At 38.3% G+C, this 22493-nt stretch overlaps 3 protein-coding genes across 11 annotated transcripts in view; 2 read left to right on the forward strand and 1 right to left on the reverse strand.

The window, feature by feature from the left end:
- Nucleotides 1-22493, reverse strand: part of Sol1 (CUB domain-containing protein Sol1) — a 290756-nt gene that overhangs the window by 183202 nt on the left and 85061 nt on the right. The window contains exon 4 of the mRNA XM_083109748.1: nucleotides 8024-8238. Coding sequence (XP_082965874.1) covers nucleotides 8024-8238 — 215 coding nt within the window. The remainder of the gene's footprint in view (nucleotides 1-8023; nucleotides 8239-22493) is intronic.
- M (zona pellucida domain-containing protein miniature) overlaps nucleotides 1-22493 on the forward strand; it is a 271056-nt gene that overhangs the window by 114917 nt on the left and 133646 nt on the right. The gene's annotated exons all lie outside the window — the stretch shown is intronic.
- Nucleotides 16978-21908, forward strand: LOC145977659 (uncharacterized). 7 transcript variants are annotated; one of them, XM_083109753.1, is made up of 3 exons: nucleotides 16978-17456; nucleotides 17554-18448; nucleotides 21015-21908. In XM_083109753.1, exons 1-2 carry the CDS (start codon nucleotides 17039-17041, stop codon nucleotides 18441-18443), a joined length of 1308 nt encoding a protein of 435 aa, XP_082965879.1. In that variant the 5' UTR covers nucleotides 16978-17038; the 3' UTR covers nucleotides 18444-18448; nucleotides 21015-21908. The 7 variants fall into 7 exon arrangements, with proteins under 7 accessions (XP_082965879.1, XP_082965881.1, XP_082965878.1 ...); XM_083109755.1 differs by having other exon boundaries at nucleotides 21673-21908; XM_083109752.1 differs by lacking the exon at nucleotides 21015-21908 and adding an exon at nucleotides 19065-19175.

Genomic DNA, 22493 nt, shown 5'->3' on the forward strand with positions numbered 1-22493 from the left:
AATTTATAATTGGTTTTATAATTGCGCAATTATTGCAATTATACATTTATAAACGTATGCGAATATATGAAAAGTTTAATTAAATACAACAAATAAACGCGGAAAATATACGTGTAATTAAGTAAAATAAATAAATAATATGAAATAGCATTTTTTGTGAGTTAATATTTTTCATGACTATAAAACAGGATTATCTGATATTTTATCTATCGAAATGAACAAATTACTAAAGATTGAAAAGTGTTAATTGAGTTTTGACATGGAAAAAGGAAGATGGAAATTATGCACGTTACCTTTACTTTGGTATAAATCACCCATATTTTATTGTAAAATTAATTAATAAACAAAGCACGAAAAGGAGAGAGAGAAAGGGAAAGTAAATTATTCTCGACGCTTTTATTAATCTATCAATAAAATGTCAAAATATTTAATACATAACAATAACATTCACTTAATTATGGACGTTGCATTATTCATTAAAGTAGTTTAAACGCTATTCATTGATTATATCGTATGAATAGGCATTTATGAATTTTATAAATACATACATTTATGTGTGCGCTGTGATTGTTAATTACATTTCTGCGCATCGCTATCATTCGACAACACGCTAACCAGCTAATTAAACGATGTATGCTTTGCACGACGTCGTGGTTTGATCAGCACAATAGTATAGTAGCATGTAAGAGGACGAGCATTAATTTGCTTATATAAAATCGGTCGCATCTGCGCGTTAGCCTCGCTAACAGAGGATCTTTTAGTGCTCGGGATCGTTATGTCAGAGGCACCGAGCGGGTCGCGTATTATCGTATATAAAGTACGAGAAAGCCAATTGTGCTTAAGCCGGATTCTTCTGCCTCTCTATAATTAAAGTGCCCTTTCCATCACGAGCGAAGTCCTTTCAAATTGTTGCTTTTCGTGCTGTAGTAAAATCTTTAATCATCTTTGATGTGTCTTAAAATGATAAATATATTTATTTTTATATATTTATTTATTTAAATATATTTATTTTATATATTTATCATTTTAACGCGCACTGTTTACATATCGCGTGCCACATGAATTGATCATAATTAATGAATCATTCTCGTAAATTCGTTTCATTCTCATCCGTGTGTTAATGAACGAATAAACGGACTAATGACGAGTTTTCGTAATTCGCTGGTTTCGATGGATCACTTGTATTTTTTCAGATCGAGTCGGTAAACGCAAATAAATTGATTCTCATTTCTCTTCACGGAAAAATAATTCTTTCCTCTCGTTTGGCTGTGCTTCCTATTAAGTCGCTCGATGGTGCCAATTAATCGCACGCGCACATGTTGGCGATCAATGTAAACGCTGTAAAGAAAATTCATAGCTTTCCTAAGTGCTATCTGTGTAACGACGATCAGTCGCTTCGTTATTTATTAGATGCTATTTTTATTCAATAACAGCGTCTATTTATTCTATTTATTACATAGATTACAATATTTACGTGCCCCCGACGAAGATAGCAAGCCTCATTCGATATTCCATGTACTTTATGCGCTTCGCGGATCTAATCGTTTTATTTCGCGCTTGTTTATGCAAATCTGAAAGAATCGCGCGTCGACGCGATAAACGGGAGAGCTTCTTCGGAGAGGTTGCGACGGGAATAAGCTCCGCTCTTTTCTCTCTCCCGCGAGAGACGGGCATCTCTCCGAGCCAATCTTTGCTCCACGCGGATCGGAAGCCGACGCCCGGTCGTTTCTCGCAGAAATCCCCCGATTCCTGAACGGCACGAACACAACATGGGGGAGTAAGGGGGTGCGCGAAACGGCATAAGCTCTCCTCGGGATTCTTCTTGAATTTCATGCTTACAACGCTCGTCGAGGCCCGACCCGCAGATAGATTTTAATGGGCTTGCTATGCCGGACACGTAGTCACTTTGCGCCGGCGAGCCGCGCGCGTGTAATACGTATCCCCTCGTCCGGATGTGTCCCGTGGGTATATACCCGCGTGCATGTGTGTGTGTATGTGTGTATGTGATGTACAGAGGTGCACGTATACAAACACTTAGCCGTCACTTGGCCGAGATGCGACCCACGATCAATCCACGGGCAGCAAGGGTACCGCGGGGTACACGGATCGTGAAATATTTAGGGAGAGAGAAAGGGGAGCTATTTGAAAAAATTATTGCACCCGCGAAACACGTTTCTTTTTTTTTATGTCAACCATAGAAAAAAATTGCGCAATGAATGACAAGCGCACGTATATATAAGAATAAAGTATCGAGTATTCTCGAATATGCCGGGAGAGCGAATAAATTGCGCGAATGTGCTTGGGGAACGTATCGAGAGATGATTTTACAATGTTTGGATTCTCCTCTGGAAGCAGCGCGGCAAATCTTTCCGCATTAGCTGCTTCCTTGTCGGATTAATCTTCGCAGTTTAATCTTTTCTCATCTCGTCACACTTGCTCCTCTCTCTTTCTTTACCTCTCTTCTCAAGTTAATCCTATTACGTAAGTTATTTTCCGCAAGGAGGACACAAGACGAAAATTTTCAACTTTATTATCCGGTCTGATATTAAGAACAGACATCGATGAATCGAAAATTTTATTTAATTTATGAACGACGAAAACGATTTATGTCTTTGCATTTTAATTGAAATCTTAAAAAAGTCTATAAGCGCAATTCTTTCTAATTTATTTATATTATAAATTATCAAATTATTTCTATTAGATTCATATTATTATTTTTATTATATTTATATTATTAAATTATTGTATAACATTATTATGTTAATAAATATATAGTTACTTATCATTATTTATTTTTTCAGTTAAAAAGACTATATATCTCTCTCATATTAGTATTACATTAGTTTTGTTTGATAACCAAACTTGTTATCGCAACATTTCCAAGTTAGTTGTAGCGGAAATGTGTGCATGTGCGCTAATTATATAAAGTAAATATTTATAAAGTTAATTATTTAGCATTTCTCATCGACACATTTATTCAAAGTTCACGTCATTATAATTACAGCTTTCGAATGTTTTCGTCTGAAATTAATTTCGCTCGTCGTTCGATCATTCATTCGGAGCCGACCTAGTATCGCGGGCAAACAACATTCGAATAAACCTATACGCGGCTGAGATTTTTGCGTTTTTCAAACTGTAACCGTTTGCACGAGCGTGTCAATATTTGTTTACGTTGTTACGGCTGATCAAACTTGCGCAACGCTACTGTTCCGTAATTTTCATCGGGATGCGACGAAAATCCAAGCCATGCGATTCCACGCCCGTTATTCCCACGCGCGCGCGCAATTGAATTTCGTAAATTAATTGCGTAATGACGCTTGCGATTCATTATCAATCTATCCGCCTCGGTACAAATTAAGGCAATTGGAGCGATTGAGTTTCGGTATGCGATACGTTTGTTTGTTTGCGTTACTGCAATATGGCTTCGGACAATGGCAGGGGTTGAAACGAGATACACCACATTTCGCGTCACGCACTCTTCTCTCATGTTTGAGCTCTCGCTACAGCATTTCGGCGCGGCCTATAATAACTATAACTCTGCAGTAATAATGCTCGCGCGAGCGTATTATGCGGATAATGCATTACCAAAGTTCGTTTTAAAATTACACTAGGTTCGGTCGAATCGCGATGCTACGTTTAACGGGAGGGAAGACACGGAAATGAGCAATACTTTAGCTTAGAACCACGCGAATTCTCTCTCTTTCATCGAAATATTTGTATGCCTTTAATGATTCGAATGATGGAATTTAAACTCGTAATATTATTCTTTTAATATTAATCTCTTGCGAAATTGTCGAATGAACTATAAGCAGTTTAAGTTATGTGATATGTAAATTTAAATATGATTTATTTAATAGCAAATGAACAAATAATGGGTGCGCGAAAAAACTTAAAGCGATGTAGTAAATAATCAAGACTCGCAAGAAATACTGATTATTATTGAAAAAACATATTTCTTATATTTATACGTTACATTTCTCAAATGGCAGCCACGCAATTTAATATTTACAGTAGAAAGAAATTTGAAACATATACATATGTGTAGTGAATAATGTATGTATCTCATCTCTCTGCGAGAGGAAAAAAGTGAATCAAGTTTAGTGGCCGGTTCATATTCAAAGTACTCCCTTGCTAAAAGTATTTAGCTGACAATCTTGTCGAAAGCGCGATATTTTATATTTTTAAAATAAATTGTTTCAAGTTACATATAACGAATATCTCGCATAAGTTTCATAATCTACGGCCGAAATATGATCTACATATTTTGTATTAAACAAAATTTTTCTTTTTTTCCGCTTTCATTAAATTTCTCTACCATCGGGTATACTTGTTACGATAAAAACTCGTAATGACACCCGAAATTGTTTACGGGGCCGTGAAATGGATAGACATCCCGAGTCAAAGTTTCGTACCTTCTTCTCTCTCTCTCTACTCAGCTTGCTTTCCGTAAGGTAAGATTTACGTTAACTCTCGACTCTCTGAAAAACTTTACGAGTTTTAAGTACTTTTCGCGCGTATCAGATGTCTCGAAGGAACGAACAACTGGAAAATACCCACGGCTAGATAGGAGATTGCATAGAGAGAGATCAGGAGTGGTTTTTAGCTCGATGAAATTGTCAAAAATATTATCGGAAATTTTATCAAATTATATTTCGATAATTTTATCAAATTATCGATAAACTTGCAAACACCAAGAGATACACACAAAGTATTTTTCAAAATCAAGTTTTGTTTTTATTTAGGAGATTTTACAGCGATAATCGCATAGAGTCTCAACAATAAATTTTAATGAAACAATTGGAAATTTGGTATCATTAAATTTACTAATCGCGCGGTGTCTTTCTTAATAAAGACGTTCACGATCAAATAGCGAAATATGTATTAGCGCGATGTGGTCTAATTGCCGGAAGACATAAAATGGATTCTGATAACGGAATATCGACTTGGAGTCGATATCTCGGAGCAGGCTCGGTGCTTTTCGAGTAATTAGCTTGGCGTCGCTAGGAACTTGAAAATAGTCTAGACTAAATCTTCCACTTTATAATCAATATCGCGCAAATAGCCGAAGGACTTTCCGACTTACTCTATATTTCTCTTCTCTTTCTTTCTCTCTTTCTGTCTCTCTGTCTCTCAAGTATCGCAATCATGGCACGTTTTATCAACGATGATAAGCGCCGATTTCAGACTCATTAGAATTTTGCCTATAAGTTTACTAGATCCGGCAACTAGGTCCTGAGAGATATCATTATTCTCCTATCATAAGTTTGCGCATCATTCGGATAGTTATTGACATTTCTCTCTATATATTCTATTGTTAAACTTTGAAATTATTTTTCTTTGATTTCGGATCGGACGATGTGAAAAAATGAATTATATAATAATTTTTAAATAAAATAACACGGCGCGCAATAACTTGTTCGTCAAACTCGTGTTAACCTTCCGGTAATTATTTAGCGAAACAAGAATATCCTTCGTAATCTCTGAGAAGCGTGGGACCGAAATATTTTTAGTAATCGTGACGAGAGACGTGAGACACCTTTGCAATTTTCTCATTAATTGGCGGATTTGGGCGAGATTGAAGCCGTAAGCGAAGAAGCGTAATAAATGATTTAGCCTGTGACGATGACGTAACCGCTACCTTAATTTTATTATACTATATTCTTAATAAAAAATATATATTGCTATTATATAGTTTAAATTTAAAGAAAAACATATTAAAGCGAAGAAATGATAGCATATAGCTATATGACTATGAATATCGAAGAATCGAAAGTTTATATTTTTTAAATTTCTTACAGAACAAATTTTTGTCAATGAGAACGTTTTATAATCAGACACTATTAATTTGACAAAACTCTTTAAAAATTATTACACGTAAAACTAATTATACTTGACTTTTTTTAAATACATATCATCCTGCGCTAATCATGATGTTACAATATTAGCTGCATCTTTCCATATATACCAATTATACAAAGTTCTTTATTAATTTTACAACGTTTAAAAAACGGATCTTTTTTCAGCTTTGTTATATTCCTGATATCTGTTTAATCCAATAGGTAATACACTGGAAAGATTAACCTTTAAAAAACCAAAAGATTTACGTATTATAATAAATAAACTGTAACACGAGTAATATATTCCCATAAAGTTTTTTTTTATATTTTTCGTATGATTAAAACTGCGCGAAGTGGTAAAACAATTACGCTTATAATCTATATACTTAATCTATGTATTATATTTAATCTACGTAATACATGTAATTATCTTAAATACAGATAATTACAAGATATGTTAATTTGTGGGAAAACTACCTCATTATTCGTTGGAAAATAATGGCGAGAAAAATAAAAATGCATCCAACAGCTGCAAAGAAGACACTAAAAACAGTTTGAACGTGAGACGTGCCGAAGAAAAAGAGTCATGCCTTTTGCCGATAGCATCATTTTTCCCGCTTATACGCCGACGACGTGTTCGCCGGATGATGGATCGAACAAAATGGATTCGTGACGTTTCTCAGGTAGTAGGGATGACGCAAGTGTATTTTTCTTATGTGTGCGATATGTCAAGAGCTTATATTCCATTTATTTAGTCGCAAACTTTGATAGAACACTGATAAACTATATAACTTTACAGAATTACAGAATTGAATATTGATTGAATTTACAATAATTAAACAGTTTGCTCTGACAATTATATATTACATTGAATCATGTATACATTTATTTGATTACGGTATCAAGACACGATATAAAAACTGTCTAGATAATATCGACCGCAATAAGTTAGCTATCAGTCATCGATTTTATTACTTCGTTTAACTTTTGCCAATCTCATCCGCTATTATTTATTGCGTCGAGTTAAACTGTCATATGGAGATACATTGCAAAATAATGATCTACAGTCGATCAGAGATTGGCACTATGAAGCCAGATACGCGCAAATTCTGGCATAGGTATATCGCGAATAGAGATCTGGCATTTTTTTTTATTATGGGGAGTACACAGAATTTTTCACACGCGGAAAAAAGTGCAGGAACATAAAGAGGATTCGCAGCCGGTGCTGCGGAACAAAAAAATAGTACGATTCCGAATTGTAGAGGGAACTCTCACCCGCGCTATGGCAGAATTATGTCACTGTTATTCCTGGCATACGTAAGCCGACTGCATACACGTGAGTAAAATAAAAAGTTCGCGGGACAACATGTGTTTAAAGCATGTGTTGGACAGTTATGTTGCGTGAAACGCTTACTAACGAAGCGTCGGCTTAAAATCCGCAAAATTTGAGATCAGTCGTATGGACCTAAAAAAATTTTAGCGACTTTAATTTCGCGAAATCGCAGATTATTACGAAGAAAAATTTTATTAACTTTACCACGCGAGTTTATGCGAGTTACGGAAAACTATTTTGCGATTTTCACGGTCTCATTTCCTGAGTTTGCATTTTGTGTATGCATTTTCTGTATGCATATTATGTTATATGACGTATATTAGCGTCATTCACATTGACACGTTATCAGGCTACTCGTAGTGATCTTCTGATAACTTGGAAATAATTTTTCGATCAAGCGACTTTGCATTCGAAGGGAATTCGAAAAAGTTCCATAAAACAAGATTTAAAATTTCTCGATAGAGATGCAGCAGCTCAATAAGTGAAGGTTGAATGGGCTCTGTCTCTCTTTCTCTTTTTCTCTCTCTTTCGAGTCAAACGAGTTTTCCACTTCAGATGGAGAAACAAAAAGGTTTTCGTTTAAAATGCCATGAGTCTTAATTCAGTTTATTCCTTGTCCTAAACTCTTCGAGAGCATGTGACGTTTTGATTCACTGGAAACGTCGATTTCTGACAATCGATACGAGTGATTGAACAGAGTGATTGAAAAACTTTTTTTATACATGTATACATTAATTTTCTCGCAATTTTTTAGTGATATCTTTACAAATAACTATTATAATATTTATCGTTAGATTTAAACATTTATTAATAGTTTGAAAGGTCAAATTTGCATGCAAGAATTTTAACTTACGTCTATCGATGAAACGAAAAATGCCGGAAAAGCCGGTTGCATTAGATGGTGAACTCTCAGTATGAAACTCCAGAATAAGCCTCGATCTTGAGCTGTAGAGAACTTGCGGGATGTCACGCAGCTCTCCGCAAAGTACGCCAGACCAAGGAGTGTACTCGGAAACACCCTTGCCTTCCAGATGTAAAAATAGCTTCAAGTAATCTCCTCTGGAACAGCTAAAACGCGAACGTTTTTTAGAGATATATATCATTTTCTAAAACAATATATAACGATAAATGAAATGAGATTAATCGGGCATGTGGATTTGAGTGATCGGCACAAATTGATACGAATTTGTCGCGTCATACGAACAAGTGCATCATGAAATTCGACAAAGTTTAACGAAAGGCATTCCCGTTAAATTTGCACGCTAATATGCTTAATATGCTATAGTTCGTATAATGCTCGCGAAGTAAACTAATTGACTAATTACACTCGGTATGTTGAAATGGAACAGGTGTTCGCAAGTCCCACCGTACACAGATTACCACAGTTCTCTGTGCTTCGGGAACGTCTGCGATCCTGTGACTTAAAGCGAATACAATGCCGAAATTAGCGCGGCTTATGGCAAAGCCGAGAAGTTCATGCCCGGCGGCTTGTGCCGGCTCGCAAAAACAATTGGCCGCTCGCAAATTAATTTGAGAATTCATAGCAATCCTGTCTCGGACGAAACTGCTTTCACCGGCTATTGGCTTATCGATGGCTCGACATGATTAATGTTGAAATTACTCCCTTAAAGTTTTGCTCCGTGCACTTTCGCGGTGAGATCAAGCCTGTTTTACTCGACGAGATGTGGGAAGCCATTAAATCGAAATTATTTACAGGCAGCGGGACGACGGGAGTGCGTTAATTACATCGCGCTACAAGTTCGGCCCGAAATTCACCGAGATATCTTAATGATCCCGTTACGTAACCTATTTATCACAGTCGCCGGGACGAGCCCTAATTAATCGTCGCGATGATCCATCTGTCGCGATATTTCCCGCCCAAAGCTCGCAATAAAAGGAATTAATTTCGTGCGTACAGTTCCTTCCCGGACGTAAAAAATTTGCCGCCAACGAATAATTTATCAGTACACATACGCAATTCGTCATCGTTAGCCGACGAGCCATCGTCGGGGAAAGATGTCCCAGGGGCAGCCCTAGGGAATAACGGGCTGCGGGTGAATACGAAACTCGCGGGTGACCGCGCGTATCGACCGCGAGAAGGCCGTCATCCTGGCCTGGTATATTAATTTCGCACCTTAATTTCCCAAACGTATTTCCGTCGACGCTCGGATCTTACGATTCCCGTACGGCCGCGTAAGATACGAGCGTGTCTGCGGTGGTTAACGTTTGACGTCGTTAACCGGAGCGAAGGAGAGGGAAAGGTGGTCTTTGGTACATCGCGCTTCTGTGTCAGGTAATGAGATAGGGATACACGGATGTTAGGGTGCGCAATGACGGTCCTCGACCTGGTCCTTCGACGGGTCCCTATGGGCTAAATTCGCGAAAGCTCCGTTGATCCAACGAAGATAGGGGGCGAACACCGAGAGTGAAATTACATACTCTTCCAAAGAGTGTTTGTGCTGAGTGATGGATGCGCGATGTCTAAAGAGAACGGTGCATTAACGGCGAGACACGAATCAACGTTGCACTTAATATATTCCCGTGCAATATTATTTTAGTCAGAGACCGAATATTAAAATAATTTCGCCAGCTATCGTATTGTGGCATTTCTATTTTTATATAAAACCGCGATGCTCGCTTAAATTATACCGGCTATTGGACATTAAATAAATTTTCATAATATTGGTGTACCGGCGTATAATATTCGAGGATTATCGCTATTATATTTTTGAATGACAGCATTAGTACGGAAGTTAATAACGAGATTTTTCTTTTATAATTCATATGATATTAATATTAATGATGCTATTAAATCATAAAATCAAATATTAAAATTTAAAATCAAATATTAAACATTAAAAGAAATATTATACAAAGAAATGTAAGTTGCAAACAAGATTACATAATTGTATATGATTGTAATTAATTATAATTAATTCAGATAGATGTTATTTCTTTTTTTTAATTTCCTCTATAAAATATGTATAATATTTATAAATTTGATTAATTTGAGACAATAAATTTCTAAATTGTTTTGTAATAATATGATATTATTGAAAAATAATGTATAGGTGCGTTACAATGATATTTGTATCAATTGATTTTATTATTGTAAAGATGAAAAAATATAATATATAAACTGTATTTTTATATCAGTTTCGATATGAAAGAAGGAAATTTTAGTCTCTTAATATTAACTTTATATAGGAAATTCATAGAACACAAGCGACCCTATAAATTATGATAGATTATGAAATAACGACAGGAACGATATAGCAAGAGGGACAGAAAAGAAGAAAAAGAACAAGATTCAGAAGGACCAGCACAGATCGATAGATTCGGATCGAGGGATGACAATGCGTGGATCGGAGACGAAGATGTCTCTAAAATTCGAATCTAGATTTACGCGAGCTTTTCTGTAAAATTCGTATGGTATACGCGCGTGTGTATATCATAATACGCTACGTCGCATTCTCGAGGGGGCAAGAAATATCAACGGCTTGTTTCGCAGAAAGACTTGCTTGTCAAATGGTACACCAAGAAAGGCTAAAGCTGTACGTACAGAGAAGAGAGACCCGCGTGATTCAAGACTGCTGCCACTTCAACGTTCGCGTTGCTTTACACCGTTTTGCTGTCGGTTTTCGTGGCGTGACTTTTACCCCTCCTTCCCCTTATTTCACTCTGGTTGCACTGACTGCCGGCTGCCGCAATTTATTACAGTGGTTCGGAAAACGAGTTTCTCACTTTCCGCGCAATGGTCCGACGATATTTCCTAAGGTGAGGAGAGACGAAGGGGTAGGAGAGATGCGAAAACGGGAAATCATCATGAACGACCGATGATGGTCGATCGGAGAGAACTCGGCGGAAAAAATAAATCGAACCGCTGATGAATCTGTCGGGCCCTTTGGCCACGTTGGACGGGTTACGAGTTTTATGAGAGAAAAGCGGATGACGGTGAAATATGGCCGACTCTTTTCCGCCTGCCTCTCTCCCCCCTCTTCTCCCCTCTTTCCTCTATTTTTTTCCAAAAAGTCGAAACGTGGTTGAAATTTTATTATGATCGAAACCTGTATCGTTGTGGTGCCTCACGCGCGATATTAATGGAGAGAGCTTCCCGTTAATATTAGAATGTACAGCAGGTTTCGCAGTTACCTCTTTCCCCTCCCCCTCTCACTTCCCCATTGCTTCATTCGTATATACATATATCAAAATGTCGAAATGCGGTAAAGCGGAGGAGAAGCGCTTACCTCCGTATATAACGATTGAGTCGTGGTTTCCACATAATTTCACCGAATATATCAGATGAATAGAAACGTTCGCATCGACTCTTTCGTGCTAGCCGCAAACATGGATATGTATAAATAAATGAATGCAGGGGGAGTAGAGCTCAGGAAAGTTGAGCGGAAAACTTTACAGACTGCTGTTATACGCGAATGCATCATGATGTGCTGTATCGATTACCAAAAGAGAGTTCGAAGGTAAACGTATTTCCAACATAAAACTTATAATTTTTTTATTCCGGTGTATATTATGTGCAATTTATTTAGACATATCGACTATTAAATATAGCGATTTATTCGATCGATGACGAGGACAACTTTATGTGTTGTTCAGACAGTGGCTGACTGCGGTTAGCGTTCGATATTGACAATTGTGCTAAATGTAGCAGTGGTTGTTAAAGATACAGACTTGTAGAAAAAGAGAAAAAGAGAATTTGACATTTATATTTTGTATCTGTCATACCGCTGAAAAAAAAAGCTTTGTAAGTTATATAACCAAGGCGTAGCCAACGAGATGACGAATCAAAGTAGTGATTCGCATTACTTCAACGATGAAACTGTCGAGAAGTCACTCAAACTCTTGGAATAAGGGTATAAAGTCCGGGATGGCTCGCGATAGGGGCAAGGATCCTGATTAGCGTGCGACGGTTCAAAAACTTTTACTCCCGGGAGTCTATGGAAGTCGTCAGTGTAACAGTTGAGCGGGAAAAGCTCAAGTTTGCGGAAGAAGAAGTCTTTTTGTGTGATTGGCTCGATGCCAGACATACCGCATATATGAATATTTTCCTATTATTACAAGATAGTATTTAAACAGTTAATCGAAATATATCAATGTTGAAAAATAATATTTAATATGAAAAGAACGAAGAAAATATGAGATATTATAATAATCCCTCTCTTTCTCTCTTTCTGACACAATAATAATGCTAATACTAATAATAATTATTATCATAAATAATAATACTAATATTATTAATAATGATATAATTACAATTATATTAATGATAATAATATTAGTAAGTAATTGTAAATTTATTAGTAAATTTCATTTTAACAACGTGGAGCTTTATGCGTCATACATTTTTGTACCATCGGTTATTGTTATAGCTGCAATAAATATAAATTGCAAAAAATATATACATTTGTTCAGTTCCATTCTTCCAGAAGAGATAAAGACTCAAAGTTAAAAAAACGGTTTTTTCGTCCTGATTTAACTGCCGTATGAGTAACTTGACAGATCTGAGGTTAATGTATCATTAGGAGCTGACATTTTGCCGATTCCGGAACTATGATATATTCTGGTATTGACGTCCCAAAGGTTTTCTCGCGGCCGTAGCGTATAACACGCTAACTGTCATGGTTCTCTTACACCGCCTGATCCAATCACGTCGCATGATTTAATTCTAAATGCATATACCGTAGCGAGGTTACATATACATTATATGCCAAGAGACTTACCCCGAATCTAGCGCCCGCGGCGTTTTACATGTTCATCCTTATCCCCGGCAGCGAGATTAACTAATCGGTCGCGCACAAATACATATACGTCGTAATTTATCCCCCTCTCAGTCTCCCCCTCATTCACTTTCCAAAGATGCAACTCGAGCTATCAATATATATCAGAACTTGGTTATCGTAGGGATGTTTTGTTACAAGAAGCGTGGTTTGTTTATATATGACGGTTTAATTTCAAATTTTACATCATTCACAATTATAGGCAAGAAGCGATAGAATTAATTAAATAACGAATTCAATTGATTAACAACCTTTCGCATTACATTAGGAGAAACTGTATCTAGAAACATGCTAATTATTTTTTAACGATAATTAGAATTTCAAGATTGGCAGTTTAATCGGGTGATTTTAATTAAAGTCTGTTTATGACCTGAATAATTACGTGCTTTACGTAGTTGTTTAATTTTCACCTATGAAGCTTTTAAATTTCTTCGGTAAATATTTCTTTGCATTAATATATCATTTATATAAATTTTTAAAAATATTTACAAAAATTCTCGCACGAGTGTGACACGTTATGTAGTTTATTTAATATTATTTAGTATATTTACAAATATTTGTATTCTCTTCATTAATTTTAATATTATTACAACTTTTTTAATTTTAATATTTTTTGTATCTTTTACAGAGCAAAGATTTTGAAGTTGTTAAAATTTATCTAGAAACATGTATCTGAGAATACTTTAAGTATCTTTAAGTATCTCCTCTGCAATACATGCTTTTATTTTTGCTTTTTATCGAGCAAAATTATTAAACGCTCAAGATTCTAAAAATAAATGCAAAGTAAAAGATATTTTATAGGAAGAAATCCCTATAAGAGTCGTCGCAATATATTATAAAGTTTCAAGATCACTTCTTTTGCGACAGGAAAAGAAAAACACGAATGTAAAACAAATTATAAAGTATATCCGTCGTTTTTAAATGTAACCACTTTCTCTTTGCACCTAGACAATCTTTGAACGATAAGATACGATTAAAAAAACGAATGCGTTGATTAAAAAACGAAGACATCGATCCTCTAAAAACTTGCGAATTTCGATTCGAATTACACAATTATTCACACGAAAAGGTTTAAAATTGACAAATAATAAATTGCAAAAATTAAAATTAAAATAAAAAAAGGTTTCTCCTCGGATATATCCATAGTATTCTCTATTCGTATTCTGTCAAAAGATTTGGTGGGTTGCTCCTTATTTCTCTTTCCTCTTTCCACGAAGAGCTACGCAAGCAACCCTGTACTCGTAACTTTGTTCGCGCCCAACGCTCTGTCGGATCTTTCGTGGCGTTATTTCCGCGCAATTCCGGCTTGTAATTTCCGCAGGCAGCGGCGGTTCGCTTACGTGCAAGTACCCGTCGTGTTTTGTGTGATGACTTGAGAATTCGTGGAAAACCTCGCCTTATTATATCCGCGCGGTCAGGTTTGATATATCTTTGACGAACACGCGTATTTTATTTCGTCTACATTCCTTTATTCGAAATCACGTAGTGCATTTTCAGGATTCGCCAACGCATCGCGATTATCGATCTCGTTATTCACGCTAATTGAATCCATAGGGAGACATTCATTTTCTTTTTTTCTTTCTCTCTCTCTCTCTCTCTTACTTTCATCATTTGTGTAATATCCCAGCGACGAGGCAAGAATTACGTATTATTGACTTTAGCAGTTAATGAGGGTAACTCTACAAATATGTATAATCTTGCTTTCTGTAGTACGGTTTTTTTTTACCTTTTGATTTTCGCATTTCTCTCGGCATTCGTAACTTTATATGTAAAATTGATAAGTGTATGCAATTTCATTTTGCAGAAATATAAAGTTTGCCTTTCTGCTTTAATATACGGAGAAAATTTTACAATAGAAATTACATGAAAAATATATTCTTTTCTATTAAAGCTGAAATATAATGGCATTAGAGGATATTATTACTATAAAAATTGTAAATTATGCATTTGTTTTATTATTTATTAACGACAATGCATTTATGCATTAAAATATTTGATTAATTACAATATTGCTTTGTAAAATATAATACATGTATAATATTCTTGAGAATAAAAATATACATCGTGTTTTCTCTTATATAATATGTTCCACGATTTTCAAAATTGTAATATAATTTTCACCATAATATATTTTTCTCTATGTGTACTCACTGTGTATAAAATAACTGATTCTATTCTGGAAAAATCTTTAATCTCATATTCCGCGATTGTTCTCATTTGGTCATATCTCAAAATTTTTCGTCACATCTAATCGCAACATAGAGAAAAAGTACAATTTGAATTTGTCTACACTTTTATAAATGTTCCGCTTAAATCTAGTGAAAAGAGGGAGGACATAGAAATGCGAACAGGCAACGCGGTCAATCTTGCATTGTTTCTAGATAAGCCCTGAGGAGGGTTCGGGCCTGAATCAGAAAATGTAGCTGCACTCAAACGGCTTTACACCAAATGGCTCGTACTGAGGACGAGCTCGTAAAAGACGTCTGGTCAGTGCTACTTTAGCAGCGCGATACGCGCGTTCCATTAAAAGACTACGAGTATTGCGCGCGTATTCCGTACATGTATGTGTGTGTACGAGCGTGTAAGAGCAGCAAATTCTCTTCCCCTCGTTTATCTACGCAGTGACGACATGCCTACAGTCGAGAGCATGTTACTCGCTCTTTAATTGTAGTCTGCGAAATAGTAAACTAAATCGCGACGTTAACACATTTCTATGAAATGCGATGCAAAGAGAATAAAATTTTATTATATATATATATGTATGTGTGTGTTACCATAATGTTACTAAAACTATAATGCATATATCCTAGTAAGCGATTAATTATTATTAGTTTATATATATTAATTATAATTAGCGACAAGAGTTAATTATAACTATTATATGTGTATATAAAATGTGTATATAAAATATTTACAAATTTTTTAATATTCGTAAGCTTGATTCAAGAAACATTTAGTTGGCATTAAAAAGAGTCCTTGAAGAATACTGAGCTCTCGCTCGACGATAATTTTACTTTCCGACTTCGAATCGTTACCCGCTGATTTCTCTTCAGGTTTAGACTATCGACTTTCCTCCCTCAATAAAGCAGTCGCGCATTCCTCTTTCTATATGTCTTATTCCTTCCCCCGTTTTTCAGCGTTCCGTGATATCTTACTGAGCTTATAAAAGCTTTTACCGGCTTAGTGGGATTCCTGCTGGACGTTTCAAAAGAATTCCGATGCCAGCGATATGACTGATGAGTCGACAATTCCTTGATACGTTTCATTTAAGAATGAAATTGGCGCCATTTTTTCATCAAATTTATAAGTGAATCCTCAGCTGCAGAAAGACACGATATTTCTGGACATATCGAAAAAAATTTTTTCAAAAAATTCAATAAAAACATACGACGATTCTATATCGCGTATACAATTATTGGTCTTGGCTGATGAAAGATCGAGCTTAACTACTTATTGAACGATTTGCCGTAGTGCATGAGTGAAATTAATAATACAAATCTTTCTATTCTCAATGCGTGGCCTTAATGATCATTTATATGCTCGTGCTACACCTCCCATTATTGTAATAATTTCGTTAAACATAAATTATGTAATTAACAGCGATAAAAAATTTCACTCAAATTCTGTCGCGCATCAACACTGATACCTGATGTCACGATGGGATATTGATGATATCCCATTGTGACATCAGGTATCAGCGTTAATCCACGATAAAATTTTATTGAAAATTTTTATATTATCTAGATGTCGAAACGTATTTGACTAAAAGGAAACGTAATTTAATTGACTTTGTCGACGCAATAAGTGGTCGTCATTTTAATTAAAATTATGCCTCTGTATGTCTCGTCCGGATGGAGACTATGTAGTCGTGCTTCCGCACGCCCTCTCGACAACAGATTTTAAAGTACCGCCAAAAAGAAAAGCTCGCGCCTCTGCGAGCGCGAGTTGCCGCGCGCGCCGGCGCAGCGCGCGCCACGCCACCACATTGTGTTTTGTTCGCTCGTGTCGACAACGTGTACCGTAGTTATTATTTTCATTTTTTAGTCTCTTTTCAGGCTCTACCCATTAGAATAATGCCTAAGCACAAAAGCGCAAATAAGGGATCCTTCTCGAGGCATTCTAGGGACAGAAGAGCGTCCCGTAAACATTCCTCAAGGGAAAAATCGCGCGAACGTGCTCGAGGAGAGAGACATAGGAGAGAAAGATCTAGGGATGCTCATTCATCGGACAGCATCTCATCGAGGGATTCTTCGGTACGGCGTTCCCGATCCAGGGAAAGTTATAGCGAAATTCTCAGAGATTTTCGAGATTTTCTTGTGCGCCGCAACAGCTCACATAACCTAGACTTATGTCAGGTTAGATCGCCTATAGAGGTTATCCCGCCACAGGATGAGGGCCCAGCATCGCCCTTAGCAGCAATTAGACCAGGCGCCGTGGAGCAGAATACAATAGAACACACGGTCGCACAAGCTGACCGAGGCGTTGTACCAGGTATGTCCTCCTGTTGACCCAGCCCCCCCTCTGCAACTGGCAAAGGGAGGACATAACCGATGTGATTTCTATTCTGTCTCCTTCTTTCCATACATAGATTCGCCGACGATTCCTAGCGTCAATGAGGTGAGTGCCACGCCAACTGGCAGCGTATCCTTTGCCTCCCCTCTTGCCACAGACATTCCGGAATCCCAGGTTCCGGAAGTTGTTCCCGTGGCGTATACCTTGGTTGAGGATTTGTTCGGGAGAACTCAGACACCCCCTACGTCATCCTCCTGGAATCCTACGGTTCTGAATGCAATCCAGACGGAGTCGCGAGGCGGTCTCAATAACGAGGTGCGTTCTAACCTGCTGTCTAAATATGAACCTAAGGGGGAGCTATCATCGCTGGCTCCACCAAAGTTGAATAAGGAGCTAATCGCAGCGCTGACCCCGTCGGTCATTAAACGGGACGAATATCAGTCATCTTCACAGGCACAGGTGGCTGCTTCCCTCAACGCCCTCGGCTCGGGCATGTCGCTCTTGCTGAAGCCGGAGATCTTGCAAGATCTCAAGAATGAGGCAAGGTCGGCTCTGACAAATTTCTCAGAAGGCATTCATCTGCTAGCGGACCACCACTACCGTCTCTCACTGGCGAGAAGAGCTTTCACCAATCCTTCTCTCAATATCGTTGGCAAAAATGCTGCAGAATCAGCTCCGATCGACGAGTTCTTATTCGGGCAAAATTTTGCCGAAACGCTCAAGGCGGCTCAGGTCTGTGAAAAAACTGCCCGTGATGTCTCCAAATCAGCTCCCCCGATAGGAAAAAAGACGTTACAACCGGTCCGCCAGTCAACACAATATCGATCTCACCAACAGGCGTCTAGGATTTCGGGAAACCGGAAGGCCCCTGCCCGTCCTTCGTCGGCTCGCCGAACAGGGGCTCATTATCACCAGAGCCAACGCCACCGCTCCCGGTCTCAGACCAGATCTCGTCGCCGTCACTAGACAACGTAAGTTCGGCCGGTCGCTTACATAAATTCTACGAATCTTGGTCGAGTATCACCTCTGACCCTGTTGTATTGAGTGCCATAAGAGGCTACCGCATTCCTTTCACTATTTCGCCTCCATCAAGGGCTCATCTTTCTGAGCCCAACTTGTCGTTATCTGCTGCGCTAGCCTGTGACTTGGAAATAGATCGTCTACAGCGAAAAGAAGCCATCGCACAGGTTGAACCTAGCAAAGACCAGTTCCTCTCATCTTTCTTTTTGATAGATAAGTCATCAGGAGGGAAACGCTTTATTTTGAATCTGCGAGACCTCAACGTATACATCGAGCCTCCACACTTCAAATTAGAGGATTGGCGTACTGTGGTTCGCCTCATGCTTCCTGGAACGCATATGGCAACCCTCGATCTGGAAGATGCTTACCTGTTAGTTCTAATTTTTGAGGGCCATAGAAAGTTCCTTCGTTTCCAATGGCGCAATAAGACCTTTGAATTCACGGCTCTGCCTTTCGGCTTGTCCACAGTTCCCTACATATTCACAAAGATTCTTAGACCTGTATTTACCTATCTCCGTAAAAAAGGCTATCAATCAATAACTTACCTGGACGATTTTCTCCTCTTAGGTTCGTCCAACGAAGAATGTCGGGCTAACGTCAACGCTTCAGTTAACCTTCTTCACTCTTTGGGGTTTGTGGTAAATTACGCTAAATCGCATTTGGAGCCATCAAATAAAAGCAAGTATTTAGGTTTCATCTTCGATTCAAATGAGCAATCAATTACGATCCCTCCTTCACGTAGAGCAAAGTTACTAAGTTTAACAACATCGTTGGCCCTCAGAACAAGATGTTCCATTCGAGAATTTGCCAGCCTTATCGGTTCTCTCGTCTCAGTCTGCCCTGCAGTTCAGTACGGACTTCTTCATACGAAGAGATTTGAAAGAGAAAAGTTCTTAGCTCTTGTTAATAACAATGAGGATTACTCAGCAGAAATGGACATTTCTTCACACTTCCAGGAAGACTTCAGATGGTGGATCGACATCTTTTCCAATCCCAAACAGACGAACAAAATCCGCTCAGACAGATTTGTGCAAAAAATATTTACGGATGCATCTTTGAACGGCTGGGGGGCTTCTTGCCGCGACAGGCGCACTCATGGCTGGTGGTCTGAGTGTGAGAGGACGCTTCACATAAACTCATTAGAGCTTAAAGCGGCCTTTAACGGCCTGCTTTGTTTTGCAGCAGATCTTCACGACTGCAACATCTTACTCCGCATTGACAATACTACTGCTATAGCCTACATCAATAAGTTTGGCTCTATTCAATTTCCTCATCTCTCTGAAATTTCTAGACAAATCTGGCGTTGGTGCGAGGATCGCAACATATTCGTTTTTGCCTCTTATATTTCATCTATAGAAAACTCTATCGCGGATGCCGAATCTAGAACTTCGGATCCTGATACGGAATGGTCTTTATCGGTTACAGCATTTCGTCGAGTGGCAAGGGTCTTTGGTCCCTTTGATATAGATTTGTTCGCGTCTTCAATAAATAACAAATGTGATTTGTACGCTTCCTGGTATCCTGACCCGGGATCAATCTCTGTAGACGCGTTCACTTTTTCGTGGGAAAATCTAAACTTCTATGCTTTCCCACCTTTCATTTTACTACCACGTGTTCTCAGAAAGATAATTGACGACGAAGCAACGGGAACACTGGTAGTGCCTTGGTGGCCCTCACAGCCCTGGTTCCCGTTGTTTAGTCGTCTTGTGATTTCCGAACCATTAATCTTACCTCCTAATTATTCACTCTTATCGTCACCTTTCAGGACCTGTCACCCATCATGGAGGTCACTTTCCCTGGGGATCGCGAAGTTATCAGGGAGGCATTCAAGGCTCGCTTAGTACCAGATACAGCAATACCAGCTTTACTAGCCTCCCTATCGGAATCGACTATCAAACAATATTCCTACCCACTTCGTGCCTGGTGGAAATTTTGCCAGCGTCATAGGTCACCGCTCTACTCACCGTCGGCTGCTCAGACCTTGCAATTTTTAGCCCAGGAGCTACCCAAAATCTCTTCCTATTTATGTCTGAATACGATGAGATCAGCGATCTCCTTAATTTCGCAGATCGAAATCGGCAATCATCCTATGGTTAAACGTTTCTGTAAAGGCGTTTCGGTAATCAAACCGCCCCGTCCGCGATACGATTTTGTTTGGGACCCCGCCCCCGTGATAGCTAAATTGTCCTCTATTTACCCATATGAAGGAGTTTCTTTGAAAGATATCACCAAAAAACTGATACTCCTCTTAGCTCTCGATACTGGTCATAGAGCGCAAACGCTTAGTTTAATAAGAGTGTCGCAGATCTCTTTGGAAGAGAAATTGATGATTCGCGTTCCAGATCGGATAAAAACTTCAGCACCGGGTCGCTCTCAACCCTTTTTCCTTTTTTCACGCTTTGCAAACCATGAAAATCTTTGTGTTGTTCGCCTCATGGAACATTATATAGAGCTTACCAGGGAGTTACGCCCTTCTACATGCGATTTTTTGTTTATCTCTTTTTCTAAACCCCATAGGGCGGTTTCGTCGCAAACTATTGGTCGCTGGATTCGTCTGGCTTTGGAGGAATGTGGCATAAATACTTCCCTCTTCTCTGCACACAGTACGCGACACGCTTCAACGTCTCAAGCAGCCGCTAAGAGAGTCTCTATCGAGATTATTAAACGCGCGGCGGGTTGGACCGGCGAGTCCAGGGTCTTTGCAAATTTTTACAATAGGCCTCTTATTAACCCTGAGGATTTTAGCGATGCGATCTTAAAACCCTAATTACTTCTACCATGAGATCGCTACGTAAGACCATGTTGTCATTAGTCTTAGAAGTTTATTTTAATTTTAAGTTTATATGGCTCTTAGAACATGCAATTTTAATTTTTCTATAAGACCACAGCGTACTTTTTGTATACTTAGATCTATAAGACACTTTATACTTACACATCTATCTATTATTCTTAGATAATATATAGTACTCGCTCACAGTCTCTCATAATAATATTTATATTACTCCCACTGGCAAATCCCTAGTCTATAAACAGCTACATAGTCTCCATCCGGACGAGACATACAGAGGCATAATTGTTAGATTGAACGAACTTACCTGAAGTGAAGTTCGATCATAATTATGCCCTTTGTCTCGTCCGGATGGACACCCACCCATCAATTATTTCCCACTCCCAGGAAGGGTGATTTGCCGAAATGATTGGAACTTATGAGGTGGCGTGGCGCGCGCTGCGCCGGCGCGCGCGGCAACTCGCGCTCGCAGAGGCGCGAGCTTTTCTTTTTGGCGGTACTTTAAAATCTGTTGTCGAGAGGGCGTGCGGAAGCACGACTACATAGTCTCCATCCGGACGAGACAAAGGGCATAATTATGATCGAACTTCACTTCAGGTAAGTTCGTTCAATCTAACAATTAACTGGGAAAAACTGCATTTTTCTCTTCTTTCTCTTTCTCAATCGCTAAAGTATGACAGTTGAGCAATCTGATAAGAAATCATTATTATTTTATTAAATAAGCTTTTAATTAACATTTATTGCGTGACTGATAATTTTTATTGAATAATTATTTAAATCAATTTCTATCAATTTCTATATTATCATTATATTCATATTATTGTTAGGATATATGAGAATAAAATACGTTAAAATAACTTTTTTCTGCAACTTTAATCGCAAAATTATGAGACGTGGTAAAATAATTTGAAAGTCGGAATTACATTCAGATTTAATAAGATTACGGCAAAATAAATCTCTTGTGTTCAAAAACAGTTTTGTTGAACTGTGTTATCGTGTCACACATCTTGAGACCGGCTTCGTCAAAAACCGACAGCCTCGAGCGCTGGCTATCCCCTGTTGTTTGTAAAGCGTTAAGCGCAGGAAAGTCCCGTATTGTTTTCCCGGATGGGTGATGGTGTCTGTCCATCGCTCGATCTGCGACGGCTTAGCTTATACGCGAGCCTACCCGCTCGCAATTGTACTCGTCACGGCGCACGACAATGGAG

Source organism: Camponotus vicinus, unplaced genomic scaffold (assembly GCF_025532165.1).
Source record: "Camponotus vicinus isolate PSW18456_S1 unplaced genomic scaffold, iyCamVici1.0 SCAF_1, whole genome shotgun sequence".
In the NCBI taxonomy this organism is placed as follows: domain Eukaryota; kingdom Metazoa; phylum Arthropoda; class Insecta; order Hymenoptera; family Formicidae; genus Camponotus; species Camponotus vicinus.

Excerpts from the sequence above, each read along its gene's own strand:
- LOC145977659 (XM_083109753.1), top strand. The coding sequence starts at position 17,039 with ATGCCTAAGCACAAAAGCGCAAATAAGGGATCCTTCTCGAGGCATTCT. Across the intron at positions 17,457-17,553 it reads TGACCGAGGCGTTGTACCAG|ATTCGCCGACGATTCCTAGC; the intron begins GTATGTCCTCCT and ends TTCCATACATAG.